Source organism: Apostichopus japonicus, chromosome 22, assembly GCF_037975245.1.
Source record: "Apostichopus japonicus isolate 1M-3 chromosome 22, ASM3797524v1, whole genome shotgun sequence".
Lineage (NCBI taxonomy): Eukaryota > Metazoa > Echinodermata > Holothuroidea > Aspidochirotida > Stichopodidae > Apostichopus > Apostichopus japonicus.
The window spans coordinates 15183235-15197727 of record NC_092582.1 but is presented as its reverse complement, the minus strand read 5'-3'; the positions used below and the strand labels follow the sequence as shown (position 1 = coordinate 15197727).

The 14493-nt window shown below is 37.4% G+C and overlaps 1 protein-coding gene across 3 annotated transcripts in view; it reads right to left on the bottom strand.

Moving 5' to 3' along the window:
• Positions 1-1224: 1224 nt before the first annotated feature.
• LOC139963503 (dynamin-1-like) overlaps positions 1225-14493 on the bottom strand; it is a 38119-nt gene continuing 24850 nt past the window's right edge. For 2 of the 3 annotated variants that reach the window (XM_071964325.1, XM_071964327.1), the window contains exons 12-19: positions 8823-8936; positions 7866-7975; positions 6590-6725; positions 5700-5843; positions 4925-4981; positions 4489-4664; positions 3687-3851; positions 1225-3018 (exon numbers count right to left, since the gene is read on the bottom strand). In XM_071964325.1, coding sequence (XP_071820426.1) covers positions 2952-3018; positions 3687-3851; positions 4489-4664; positions 4925-4981; positions 5700-5843; positions 6590-6725; positions 7866-7975; positions 8823-8936 — 969 coding nt within the window. In that variant the 3' untranslated portion in view covers positions 1225-2951. Of the gene's footprint in view, positions 3019-3686; positions 3852-4488; positions 4665-4924; positions 4982-5699; positions 5844-6589; positions 6726-7865; positions 7976-8822; positions 8937-13113; positions 13126-14493 lie in introns of all 3 variants that reach the window. The other variant, XM_071964326.1, reaches the window with a different exon arrangement.

Here is a 14493-nt window from a genome sequence, read left to right as displayed (position 1 = left end):
AATTTTCAGAAAAAAAATATTGGACGGGTGGGGGGGTGGCAGCCCCCGCCTCCTACGCCTATGCGTGTAGTGTTCGGTTTCGGAAATATCTGGTATTTGTTTCATTTCCTCCAACCAAGTTTTATAACAGCCGTTATAAGAGGTTTTAATATTTGCACACCAATAAATGAACTGTGTCTGAATTTTCGAAAATTTCCTCACCAACATTCTTCATCATATTTCCCTCTACTCGTGCAATTTTGGCCGGTCTGTTAGGAGTTCAAGGTTTTTCTATATTGGTTGTCCATAGATGAATTTTTTTGCAACATTATGGGTATGTTTTGAAGTGAGTTTATTCACGAGAAATATGAATTTTCAAATTCTGAACAAATAATGGGCTTAAAACCTTCAAAAGTGGACTGTAGGGTATTGTGGGCCGCGACGTAGAATCACCTACAAAAGCAATGATCCACAGAACATGCGATCAGGTCGAACATGATGTGTGACTGGTGACAATCTTCACGAAGGTTATGGATGGGAAAAAAAGCTATTGGGAAATACTTGGTTCTCAGGCAAAAAGTGTACATCTGGTTGGTCATTTTCAAGCCCGAAAAGTACTGTATATACACATGTATATACACATATATATATAACAGACGTAATATATTTACGATTTTCATATTTATATATATATATCTAAATATATATATATATATATATCTAAATATATATATATATGTATATATATATATATATATATATATATATATACATATATATACATATGCATATATATACATACGCATATATATATATATGTTTTTATATATATACATATATATACATACGCATATATATATATATGTTTTTGATTTAGGGGTTGATTCAGATCGAGGTCAGCCAGGGGTGTTAGAATAGCTTTTCCAATTCCTTTGTCACTCCTTACATTGGTTTTCATATTTTTGTGTTTTGAAGTTTCATATTTTTTCTCTCCCCCCTAAACTACTGCTGTGGTTTTCAATGTACAACAATTCCTTATATGTGTCAGAATTTGTCCATTTATTATTCTCTGCTCAATGGATTTGTTAGGATTAACCAGGTCAATGTCAAAATATTAACAAATGTGGGGTGAACTGAGACAATTGTCAGTCTTCATGGAAAAAGTATGTTTGTGACCAATAATGACATATTTGGTCCGCAAAAAAAAAAAAATTGGAGATAAAGAAATGACACTGTAACAATAGGTTTGATTGTGACATAAATCATGTTGAACACGTAAGGTGTCATATAATGTTTTTCAAAGGTACACTATAAACAATAGGGCTCTAATCCCCCTACAGAAGACCGGTTCTGCATCATATTAATATATCACTGCTTCCAGTTTTCAAGCAGTGGACTTCTATTAGAAAAAAATATAGACAGGGAGACATCCATTCTCGGGAAGAGAAACAAGTTCATGAAATTACTGGGTGACTTTGTGGATTTACCTTTTGAGAGAATTACAACATTTTACAAACTGGAAAACATTATCTTAAGGACAGACGCAAATTGCACTGGAACAGACTGCGACCTGACGTGACTCTCCCAGACGAGGAGTTGAGTTGGAGACGGTCGTGGCCACCTAGTCGCGCCAGCGTCGGATCGTCAGTTAGCCACATGATTTCACGAAGCTTCCTCATTGGCTATCCACTAGAATCCGATCACAGTCGGGTCGTGGACAGCTGCAAACTGCCACGACCTGACTCGACTGTGTCGCGATGGCCCCCGCAAATATCAAACATGTTCGATATGCCCCACTTGGTCGCGACGCGGACCGACTTTCGGGTCGTGAGCAAAATTTTGTGCATATTGCACCGACCCGACTGCAACCCGACAGAATTTTCGCCACAGTAGCGTCGGGTCGGTGAATATGCGCCTGCCCTTAGTTGAACACGAACCAGGAAAATAATAAAAAATGTAGTTTAGTTTATAAAACGTGAACATCAATTTAAATGGTCAACATTGACCGGTTGGGGTCACCATCTCCCCCTGGCCCCCTTCCCCCATTTAGTACACCATATTCTCATCTCCGACAGGTTTTAACCACTGACAGCAAATAGACGAATCTCAATTGAAATTTACATGTCATGCCCCAAAGTCCAAAATCAAGTTATACTGTACAAATCTTATTAATAAACAAAATAAAGAGGGCAAAATACTGAAAGAAAAGGAAAGAGCAGAGTTCTTAAATTATTTGGAAAATTTTTTCAAAATTGCTAGGTAATTGTCTTAAACCCAGGTGTAAACTAGCTTAAATACATTCTATGAAAAATTAATATGACCCCTTCACTCCCAATTCCTAACCCTCTTCCCAGCCGCCCCCCCCCCCTGTCCCAATGACAATTACATAATACTGTCATCCAACAAAAACCTATTTGAATTCCCGAATACGGTGGTTTGATCTCAAGAAAAAAAACTGATATTGCAGCGCCTTTATAATCTGCCTAAATTAACCAAGGAAAACAAGCATGTCTAAAATTTACTGCACCCCCCCCCAAAAAAAAATTCTGGAACAAAGCAAAGCACACCTCAAAATGTACCCCATCTCATGGCACCAGTAAACTTTTACAAATGTTAGAAAAGTCCTTTTCAAAAACTTGTTACCAAATTTTCTAAAATTTACATGTTCCACCGGTGCTATTTATCCCAGTACCCTAGGGACACATTTCAGCGTGTGGTTGATCCGTTGCACCACGGCGCCCTCCCTTCTCCTTTGGAATGTCCGTAATGTCACCAGGCTCTTCCGAAGGATGGCGATCGACTTTCACGAAACACACAAAAATCTTTTCTCATTAAACGTTATAATCTTTCATGTTTCGTACTAATTTTATAAAGAGATATCCAGACAGTTTAAGCTTTTCCGTTGAATAAGGGGACCATTGTTGAAAGTTTCCATTTATAATGATTGAGAGTCGGTAATCTCGTCCGTCTACTCACGTCGGCCTGGCCGGGATATTTGGTCGGTTGGGGATGTTTGGGTGCTTACCCGATTCTGGCCGCCTGGGGAGAAATTTTATTGGGAGAAGAAAAAGAAATAATAGTTCACTGCTCTACATATCCTCAATAATGACTGCTGTTAAAGAAAAATTGTGCTTAACCCAAAATTTCTCTGCACTCTCCCCCTCCCCTGACACACCCCCTCCTCTGACATCCCCTCCTCTGACTTACTCCCCTCCCCTTCCTGACTTCACAAAGACATGTTGGTTTAACCTACCTTAACAATTTGAAGTACAATGTGTGAAAGGGAAAGTTCACAGGTAACAACAAAACTAGAATAAATGGGAGGACTTTATGCTGGTTAAATTTGCTATTCAGTATTTTGCAATTTAATAGTTCACAGAGTTAATTACATCAATAACATGTAATGTTTTTAATTAACAAGACATTTTGACGAATTGTCAGTCACATCAAAACCAAACTATACTTTAGACTGTCAAATGTTAATGAACCCCCAAAAAAAACACCCTAATATAAGAAGCAGCCAATGATTTCAACCCTGAATATATCCCAGTGTGAGGGGATATATATATATATATATACACGTAAATATATATATATATATAGATATATACACACAAATTATATAACAATTTTTTGCTTAGAATGACTTAGTTATAGAAAACCCAGCCCACTATGCAGCTTTAGCAGTGACAAAGCAGCACACTTACCTTGGAACACTAGGAGCAGGTCTAGAAGGAACATCTGGACGAGATGGAATGGAAGGGACCGGTGAAGGACGCAGGGGGTTCGCAGGTGGTGGAGCAACATGGTTAGGAGCCGGTCTAGACGGAGGGGCCTGCCTTCTTTGCTGGGCCACTTGTTGAGCAGACGGCCTGTAAAGCAGAGAGATAGTCAAATTAAGTGTAGTGTCTGATGCTGCTAGTAGTCAAAGTGGCCTCTGAAGGGACGCCAAGATTGTTTTCAGTGCCTGACGAAAAATTTACTTGGAAAGTCCCAATTATAAAGACCCATTTCATGAAGATGAAAATTAGGACTTACATACTATATTGTTACCTATTTCTGTGCACAGTTAAAGTTTCTTTTCCTGGGGGGAGGGGGGGGGGTATTTTTATAATGATGCTAGTCGAGATGATAACAGTATACCAACTTTTATATTGTGTAAGCAGAGATCACACCACAAGTTTCACTCAATTTTAACTCATTCAAAGTGGAAGGAAAGGAAGACATTTTTAGGCAGGCAAGGGCTAGTTTCAACTTATTCTTTCACTTCCCTCCCTCTCCCTCATTTTGATAACTAGCTTGATAAACAACCCTTGTTTTTTTCTTCTTCTAGTGTTCATCATATAACATTATACTGTCATTAAGTATAACATACAACCTGTTTTTGATTTTTGTGTACACATTAAAAAACAAAATGAACTGGCTTTATATCTGAATATTCATATGGCATATTCCACAAGTCATGCCCCCCTCCCCCATGCCCCCTATCCATGGACTTTCAATTCTTACCCGTTAGAAAATGGCTTGATGAGGTCATCGTTGTCCACTGGTGGTGGCAGATTGGTTGATTGTGTGTTCATGTTCACCTCTCCGATGATCTTGAGGGCCTGCTGGGTGGTAGCATACATCTTTAATAGATCCTCTCGCCTCTGGGCCTCGTCTGCCGACTCTTCCATTAGTTGATCCTGTTCAAAGGATCAAGTAAAAAGGCGACTCATATTCATACTTCCTAATGAAGAATACTAAGTTATAGATTTCACGACCAGGTCCTGACTAGGTGTTTGTTTTTTAAGGATCACTCCATTTCTTGCTGTGGAAGTAGCTATTCCCAAATTCCAACAATGTGCATTTATGACATAAGCTGGTATTTCAGAGGGGGTTTTGGGCTGTGAGATACAGTATTTTCAACTTCGGGAGATCCAGAGAACGATTCGATCCAACTTACCTGACTCCCTGCTGAGTATAGATGGGCCAGCATCTCTCCCTGAATAAAATCCCGACACTGGGAGAGAAGACAAAGACAACATCATCATTATCATATCACACAGCTTGCTACCTTCGGTAATTAGACACTAGTGTACAGTCAATACATGCAGCTATGGTCAATACCCACAACACAGTGTACATAGCAGCGATGGACATCTCAGGTCTAGATAAAAGATAACAAGATATCACGTTTCATTACTGTCTGCATTTTGTAGCAACAAGAAGAAAACTTCACTTGCAAGCAACAGAAAGTTATTTTTTTCATAGCGGGGCACGCGGTTTGGGGCGAGTCTTCAATGCCTTTAAGGCCAGCTAGTTGGGTTTGCAAAATAATATAACCATGCACATGTACTTTAACCCACAACAATATTGCTGCTTTGTGACATAGGAATCACATCTGATGTTTGATGACCTGGCTAAAATGTTACTTTCAACAACAGATACTAGGCGAGGCCTACAACACTTTAACACAGCTTCAGTACCTAGCCTAGCCAACTCTGTATAGCAAAATATGGGCTGAAGGATTTACTGTCATGAACCGGTCAAGTTTACTGTTGCACCTTTCTTGGGACTGCTAGGTAAGGACAAGTACGCCGGAACGGTTCACTGGACCGTGGAGAAGAAAATATCCAAAACGGGAGTAGAAATGAAGAATATGTAATTTAAGAATTGAAACAACAAGCAGCTGTTTTAATTGTAAGACGACAATTGTGGCATATATAACAACGACTCACATTATTTATCATGAGGTGCATGAGTGCCTTGGGGACCAGGTCTCTGACTTGTTTACTGATGATACCCATGTAAGAATCCACCAAGTTACGAATGGTTTCGACCTGACGCTCCAGCTGGGGGTCCATCGATCCAACGTCCTGGGTCTAAAAAAAAAAAAAAATTAAAAGATAAAAATAAAATTAAAAAAAACAGAATATGATTCACACAGTTGCAGATGAGGCAAGGAACAGGAAGAGGTTGGGATGATATCGTGGACAGATTTGACAAATAATTGACTCAAGTAACAGATAAGTCTTCAGAAAGGTTTTTGAAGGTAACCCTGGGTTACGGTAAGAAGCATTCTGTCGTGATCCTTAAGGTTAGCTTGTATATTAATATGGAATCAGTCTACGCACAATGGTGAGAAAGATTGAAATGCTCGGGCACCGGAAAATGTTTTTTTTTTTTTAGGTATTTTTTAGACAAATGCTACTTTTGTGGACTAATTCAGCAGTTCTCTAAAAGAAGTTGAAGTCTGACCTCGAGGATCACACAAAGATGGACCAGGAAGTCAGAAAATTTGTTTAAATTATATATTTTGAAATGCCAATCCTTTGGAATTTAAAGCGTTACCACAGTACTTGTCCAACATGAGGAACCAAACGACCTTGATTTTCTAAAAAACAGCAGGGGAAGCAATAGAGAGTGGGGGGGGGGGAAGGGGAGGAGGGGTTGGAAACTTCTTACTGTGACAAAATTCAATTCCACAATTGATTATAGTAACCTGATTCCCATGTCCAATGGGAACATTTCAAAACATACGGAATTTTGTGCAATTTTGGAGCGAAGATGAAAAGGACTCCTTTTGACTCTCTAAAAAAAAAGAACAAAATATAGCCTTTTGTCTCACCCCAGCATCGCCCTCGCTTGCCTCTTTAGCCCTCTCGGGGTACACTCCAGCCCGGAGGAAGGAAGCTTTCCAACTATCCATCTCTTCATTTGTATCACAAGACAGTTCCAACTGCTTGTGATCTTTGTATACATTCCTGTATAGACATGAGAGAAAGAAAATCTCATTTTAGTCAAAAAAGAAGACTGAAAATATCCAACAAAACAACCGAGAAGTTTAATCAAGATGATCTTTTGCAGACTAATTTACGAATTTACGAAAGGGTAAAGTTCAGCTGCAACATTCACTGCGATACCAGCAGATTATTACAAACAAAACACTGGTGTTTATTTTTTATTATAACACTACAATTTTTTTTGGTTTTTGTTTTTGTGGAAAGAGTGAACTTGGAAACATCTGAGGTTCATCGATAAAAGTGGTTGAACTACTTAATAGCCTAGCTAGCAAACAGACCATTGTTTCTGTTCCTCAGATGCAACACAAAAAGTGGTTGCAGTGGTTGTGGAGATGAGGAAATTGGAAACATCCAAGGGTCATCGATAAAAGTGGTTGAACTACTTAATTACCTAACTAGCAAACAGACCATTGTTTCAGTTTCTCAGATGCAACACAAACACTCAACAAAAAGAGCTAACATTGGTATGAACTATGAACTCAACTGAAATATTTACAATGTACACTATTACAATTCTTCGTTATGGAGAACTGATTGGTGTTGGACATCATAAATGGGTGTTAGGTCGAGGAGGAGAAGGAATCGCTTTAGTCTTATGAGAGCATTCCGGACACATAGAATATTGTCAAAAGGTGGATAACTTGATGACCAGAATAGCTACAGAAAATATTAACCTACCACTCAAATGTACCATCTTTGACACACTACTACAAATCAATGCAAAAAGTTCTGCCTATTAAGTCTTTCACGTTAATACTCTTCTGGAAGATTTGCACAGTCACACGCCCCCCCCTACAAATAGGGAGACTGGGGGGTATACTAATATATCAGGAAATATACGATAAAATCTCAGCATTTCTTTGCCAAATTTTAAGCAGAGTGGAGTTTAAAAAGAGACAAGAGATGAAATATGATGTCATCTAACCAGAAATGCAAATGATTCACGCTGAAGGACAGAAGGATTATTTTTAAATAAATGAATTGACAATCACAACAATATACACTGATTAATATAGATTTAAAACCACCCTGACAGTGGTACTGTATGTGATAACTGCTCTGTGTAATAATAATAATAAAAAGTTGCCCAAATCTAGTCACCTCTGGTCGGGAATGAAGAGAGCAAAAGCACTTCTCCTGGACATGAAGCCGGACTCCGCATCTCGTAGTCTCAGTCCATCCAAGGGGAGCATGTACTTCTTCTCTTTCTCCTGTTTCACGAGACAAAAACATAAACAGATCTCTCACTAAAATTTGAAAAATATGGATCTATTTCAGAAAAAAACAGTTTAAAGGATAGAAGGGAGAGAGAGAGAAGGGAGGGGGGTGTCTTTTCTTTATTCTGTTTCACAACCTTTTAACCAAGAAATCTCTTACTAATATGAAATTCAAAATATGTTTCAAATATGAACAGTTTAATGGATAAGTGGGGGCACGAGACAGAGAGAGAGAGAGAGTTAAATCTTCTTTACTTTCTCCTGTTTCACAACAAAACAAACAAACAAATTTCTTACTAATTTGAAATTCAAAATATGGATCTGTTTCAGAAAAGAACAGCTTAAAGAATCATAAGGTGGGGGGGGGAAGGGGATGAGAAGAAATGTGTCTGTATATTACCAAGCACAGATTGTCAAAACAAGTCCCAAGTAATGAATCAAGTTCCTAGTAATGAAGTATTTGGATGCAGATCGAGTCTGGAAATTTAAAAACTGGAGCAGGAAATAAGGTTTAAGAAAGAACTCCTGAAACTAACTTCTCGTGGTGTTTTTTGTCCTTTTTACTTTAAAGTGAACTACTGTAGGCTTAAAACAATGTGTCATAGATATCTATTGAAATCTTGCTCAAAGGTGCAGCCTTGTGTGAGAGAGAAGGAGAGAGTGGGAGGGAGGAGGGGGGAGGGGGGATTTGGATCTCCAGAGAGGTAAGATTTAATTTTCAAATACTACAAATACTTGAAAACTACTTCAGCAAGATACCGTAGAGAGTGTACTTGACACGAGAAAACCTTCAAAAACTAAAAATCTGAAAAGGTTAAAAAGTTTTGAGATGAGTCCCTACCTCTTCGTCTTTGAACCACGAGAGAGATTCAGCGGTGAGGACGAACCAGAAATCTCTCGACCCGCCTCTCATGAAACTGATATTATGCATGCTCAACCAACCTTTACGAATCACCTGAGGAAGGAGAAAGGAAGTCAAAGTCAAAGGTCATTTCAAAACGAACGAGTTATAAGTTGAAAAACGACACTGTGATTTACACCAGATTTTTTCCAGGAATAAGTACAACTTGAGAAGGATTTGGAATATGGTTAATAAAGCTCGACCAAGGTGTTGTAACTCTTTTGAGTCACAAGCACCAAACCGTTACCATAAATGATGTGTGTTTAATACAGTATTTTAGTTTTGATAAAGTATTTGTTAATACACCCCCTCGCTGTACAGTTAACAATCTCAACAGGAAATTAAAAAGATAATCACAATATGCTAGAAGTCACTTAATGGCAACTCATGATGAATACTTTAACAAGCATTTTACTGACCCTTTCAGAGCATTTGTTCCACTCTTTAACATAATTTTATTCTCAACTAAACTCTCCTAAATTATCTGGCAATAACTTCACTTGTATATCAAAAACTCCAGAAATTTTTTGCTTTTGTAAACATTTTAGCAATTTTCTAGCATTCTAAAAATCTGGGAGGCAATTCAGATGAATCTTTAAAGGTTCCAAGTTACACTTTAACTTTTTAAAAGGAGAAAAGCAGAAAGAAAGGTGAATATTTTGATGAGCTATTTGTTGTGCGACTTGTACCAGCTCTAGGGTAGTGCAGGGTAATTTTTGACAGATGAAAAGAGGAACATTTCCTAAAGTTGTTACAGATTGTACCATCAACGATCTTGAGGCAAACAGGTTTGATGTCATAGTTTTACAATGGCAAATTATCGCAGACCACCTAGCTTAGTGATTGTTAGATTAACACTGTACATTTCAATATGTGTAACATATCGCCACTTAAGACCTTGCAGACCAGCTAGCTTAGTGATTAACACTGTACATATCAATATGTGGAGCATATCACCTCTTAAGACCTTGCAGACCATCTAACTTAGTGATTGTTCTATTAATGCTGTACATTTCAATATGTGTAGCATATCGCCACTTAAGACCTTGCCGACCACCTAGCTTAGTGATTGTTAGATAACACAGTAAATATCAATATGTGTAGCATATCGCCACTTAAGACCTTGCAGACCAGCTAGCTTAGTGATTAACACTGTACATATCAATATGTGGAGCATATCACCTCTTAAGACCTTGCAGACTACAGTACCTAGCTTGATTGTTAGATTAACACTGTACATGTCAATATGTGTAGCATATCACCCCTTAAGACCTTGCAGACCATCTAACTTAGTGATTGTTCTATTAATGCTGTACATATCAATATGTGTAGCATATCACCCTTTAAAACCTTGCAGACTACAGTACCTAGCTTAGTAATTGTTAGATTAACGCTGTAAATATCAATATTTTCAACCATTCCAGAACATGGAGAATACATGGCAGACAGCCTGAAACAATTATAATACAATATTTCACAGGAAAATCATAAAGCAAAAACACTGTATTAGTGTACCTCTCTGTATATACTATTTTATACTTCATTGAAAACCCACACCATTATTAATATCTCTTTGAACACAATGTTATAAAATGTTCACAGCTCGGCAGATGACGATAAAAAACTTTGGTTATGTTTAACAATTTAGAAAGTATCATGGTGTGAGAAAACCCTATTATATACCAAAATCTCCCGATGGATATTAAAATAAAATTAGTAGTAGTAGCCTAGCATCCAAAATATTGAAAATAATGAACCAAAACAACAACAACAACAAAAAGACAGAAAGAAAGAAAGAATTAGATTAAGTGAAACGGCTACAATTGAAAACAAGCTTCTTGTAATGTTCTTTTCTCACAGATTCATTCTTCAAACATACTAGAAATATCTCAAGAAGGCCGTACAAGTACCCCTGTATTTATATGCTGTTTACTTCATTGGCAACCACACCGTTGTAATAACTCTTGATCACAATGTTTAGAATATATGTTTACAGTGCAGCAAATGATGAAGAATAAAATCTAGTTTGGTTTTGTTTAACAATTTATAATGGCTATTATTAATAAATAACTGTAGTAATAGTAGTAGCCTTGCATCCAAAAAATATTGAAAATAGAGAACCGAAAAATAAGCAAAGAGGTAATTAGATTAGAGAAATGGCTACATTTGAAAAACAAGCTTCTGCTCTTTTCCCATACATTCATTCATTGAATCATATTAAAATTTGAAGGAATAGTACAAGATAGATACCTAATATTTTGTCATGTGACCAATGTCTTGCGGTCATGTGACCAATGTCTTGCGATCATGGTATGTGCTTGACCGATGACTTCTCTAACACTCCCATGTTAAATCCCAAACTACGTAATCATTTACCTTGGTGAAACATTCATGGTGGGTAAAATGTTCGGAATCATTACCACAATTTAAATGGCTAGAAATGTTTCCGTGGAAACAGACCCCCCATGTAGTGGAGAGTCCATATGAAGTGCAAGTGTGATGTCACAACCATGTTCCTACTGATGTCAATTAGAGGACGTTGCGGATTTATCGAAAGGGTATTTCTAACGACCCGTAAATTGGATAAGGAATCAGTTTGGTGCAGTGTTGTGTGTTCGCATTTTTTTTTCTGGGGGCGGGGTGTCTCTATAAACCTTTGGTGCAAGTTCCTAAGCTACAAAACACAGTGACATGATTTTTTGGGAATTTCACAGATAGAATTGCAATTAGTGAGGTCACATGACAGCAAGTGAATTCATCTTGAAGATACATTATATAACCAAACAAGCAAGTATAAGCTCTTTTTTATATAAGTGGATGAGAATGAACATCATGAACCCATAATAAATGGCAGTAATAAGTTATGGACTTACTTGGGCACGCTTCTGTTATAGACGAACAAAGATCAGAATGTGTGAAAACGGCAGAAATGATGACAGAAGCCATCACATAATTGCAACTAAATGTATCTCTACTGTGTACCAGGCAGCACGACTGATAGCGGAAGAGACGAATAGATCTTCAAATGCATGGAAGCCCATGTAAGGTCATGAATGCGTGGGTAAAAAACGAGTAAAAAAAAAATTGAAAAAAGAGAGTAGCCGGCACATAAGAATCTTGCCAGATGAACCCTTGGGTGGGTTAGACTTAAAAAAACCAATCCCTGTTATACACAAAATCAAAAGATGTAATATGAAGCTAGAGATATGATATGTGTTAATTGTAGCGTAGTATTGTCACTCAACAGGTTACTCACAGAATACAATCTCCTATGGGATTGGGGAGGGTGGTGGGGAGGAATAATGAAAGGGATGGCAGTGTAGATGCAAGGCAGACAAATATTCCTGCTGAAAACAGAAATCCCAATATTCTCATTCAAGAATTTAAAAGTAATTGATTCAATGGCAAATGTTCATCAAAAAGATGGTTTTTTTCTTCTGACAATTTTCGTTTTGATTTCTCCTCTTTCAAACAGTTGGGATGTTCTCTTGGTATTGTTGTGATTGTAATCCAAATGCTTTTTTTTTCAATTTTTTGTGGTTTTTGTTGTTAAAGAATAATATTTCTCTTTGTGGACAGATTATTTCCCACATTATATTCACCCACTGCCACATTGCCAGTTACATTCATAAACTTTCAGAAAACTCTTTTTAAGTTTATTTCATATTTCCATAACTATTAAAACCTGTTATCACAATATGGCTTTAAGCTCATGATAACAGAGACATTTTTACTGCAACTCATTAAAGAATTGAAAAAAAAAAGAAAAAGAAGAAATTTCTGTCAAATGAAGAAATTAAAATTGAAGAATTGAAAAAAAAAAAAAAAATGACATATGAGGTAGAGAAATTAGGTTGAATGTGACCTTTGACATGAGAATATGTTAATACATTTCAGTTAGATGGAATGTGCTTATGGATGTCAATGTAACTATATAATCAGAGGATAGTTCGGGGATAACTTTATTATTTGTCTGCTAATAGTCGTATATAAATTTATCCCAGAACTATCCCCCTCTTTAATAATGCAAGGCTCCACCATGTTAGAGAAATGCTACACGAGGCAGGCATGGACAGAAAAAAATTAATCGAAGAACCGACGTACAGAGATGCAATGTCACGCTATGCGTATAATTGTCACGTACACGTGTGTCTTCCGTAGATGAGAAAAAAACAAAAACAAAAAAAATTATCAAAAAAATGAGGGACGAGACACACAGGACGGGACTTACTTTGGGAGCGCTCTGTCGTAAAAACGAAAAAAAATTAAGAATGAGTGATAAGCGACTAGGTAACTTAAAGGTACGATCTCTGTTATGTGAGATAAATATCACATTGCCTCCTTACTGAAGCATTTGCTTTAGAACCTCAACAGAAATTCTACAAAAGATAGCTCATAGATGAAAAAAACAGACTTTAAGTTTTAAAGTTTACAGTCTAAATTTGACGAGGTAAAATTAACATGGCTTTTTTTAATATTTTAATCTTTCCAAAGTCATAATTTCAAATTTAGTCAAGTGATAGACAAATACATGACTCACCAAATCACATGTACATGGAGAGCAGAGCTGGCTGGGGGAGGGGGTGGCTAAAAAATTGCCCACCTTCACCCACAATTCTGCCAAGTCTGATAATTTGCATTGAAAAAAAAAACCCAAAAATAGCCCAAAAAAATCACAGAAAACATTTTTCAGTGAGAAGGCACTTCTGAAAGACGTGATGACCTTCGGGAGGGGGACTTGACCTCACATAGGACAAAGGTTGCCATCCCCTCTCCCTCCCCTCTATACTTCTACATGTGGGGGGGGGCTCTGCCATCCCTGTTGTATACCATAGTGAGCTATAAATTTGCTTGCTCCAAACATTCTTGTTTTCAGTGTCTGAATGTAAGACTTCATATTTCGATTCACATCATCATGAAAGGGATGAGAGTTGTTCGCAAAACACATCTTCGTATATAATCAGATATAGGAGAGAACAATTGGGGAGGATAAAAGATACGGGGGGGGGGGGGGCAAAAATTAGCTCTAGGTGCAGATATGCTAAAATGGCCACAAGGCGTCAAACTTCCATTCAGCAGTGTTTGAATACATTCGTCATTTCGTGCCCCCCCCCCCTCAAAAAAAAAATGTGTCAAAGTATTACTCTCCTCTTCTTACTGCATATAAATCTCCAATTTCCTTCTTCTATGCAAATAAATTGTTCAATGAATAATTATAGAGAAATATTTTCTGCGTAAAACAAAATACTTTTCAAAGTGGAATAGAATCATTAAAAAAAATTTATTTAAATTCATTTTTGTGAAAAAAAAAAGTGGAGGGTGTGTCTCGTGCTTAAGTGGTTTGGATAAATCCATTGCAGAAACAAAATTGTAAAGTTGCCATGAAAAAAAAACAATTGGTCTTTGAACACAAAAAGATCTACATTAGAGCCTGGTGCTACGTGAGGTGTGTGTAAAAAGTTTCTTTTGCTTCCTTAGAGCTTGACAGTGGGAAAAGAAAAGGAGAAATAATCATATATTTAAACCAAAGACATTGGACAGTCCAATTTGAAGGAAAATGCAGCAAAGAAAGAAAGACCATCTTGGGGGGCAGGGGGGGGGTGGGGTGTTT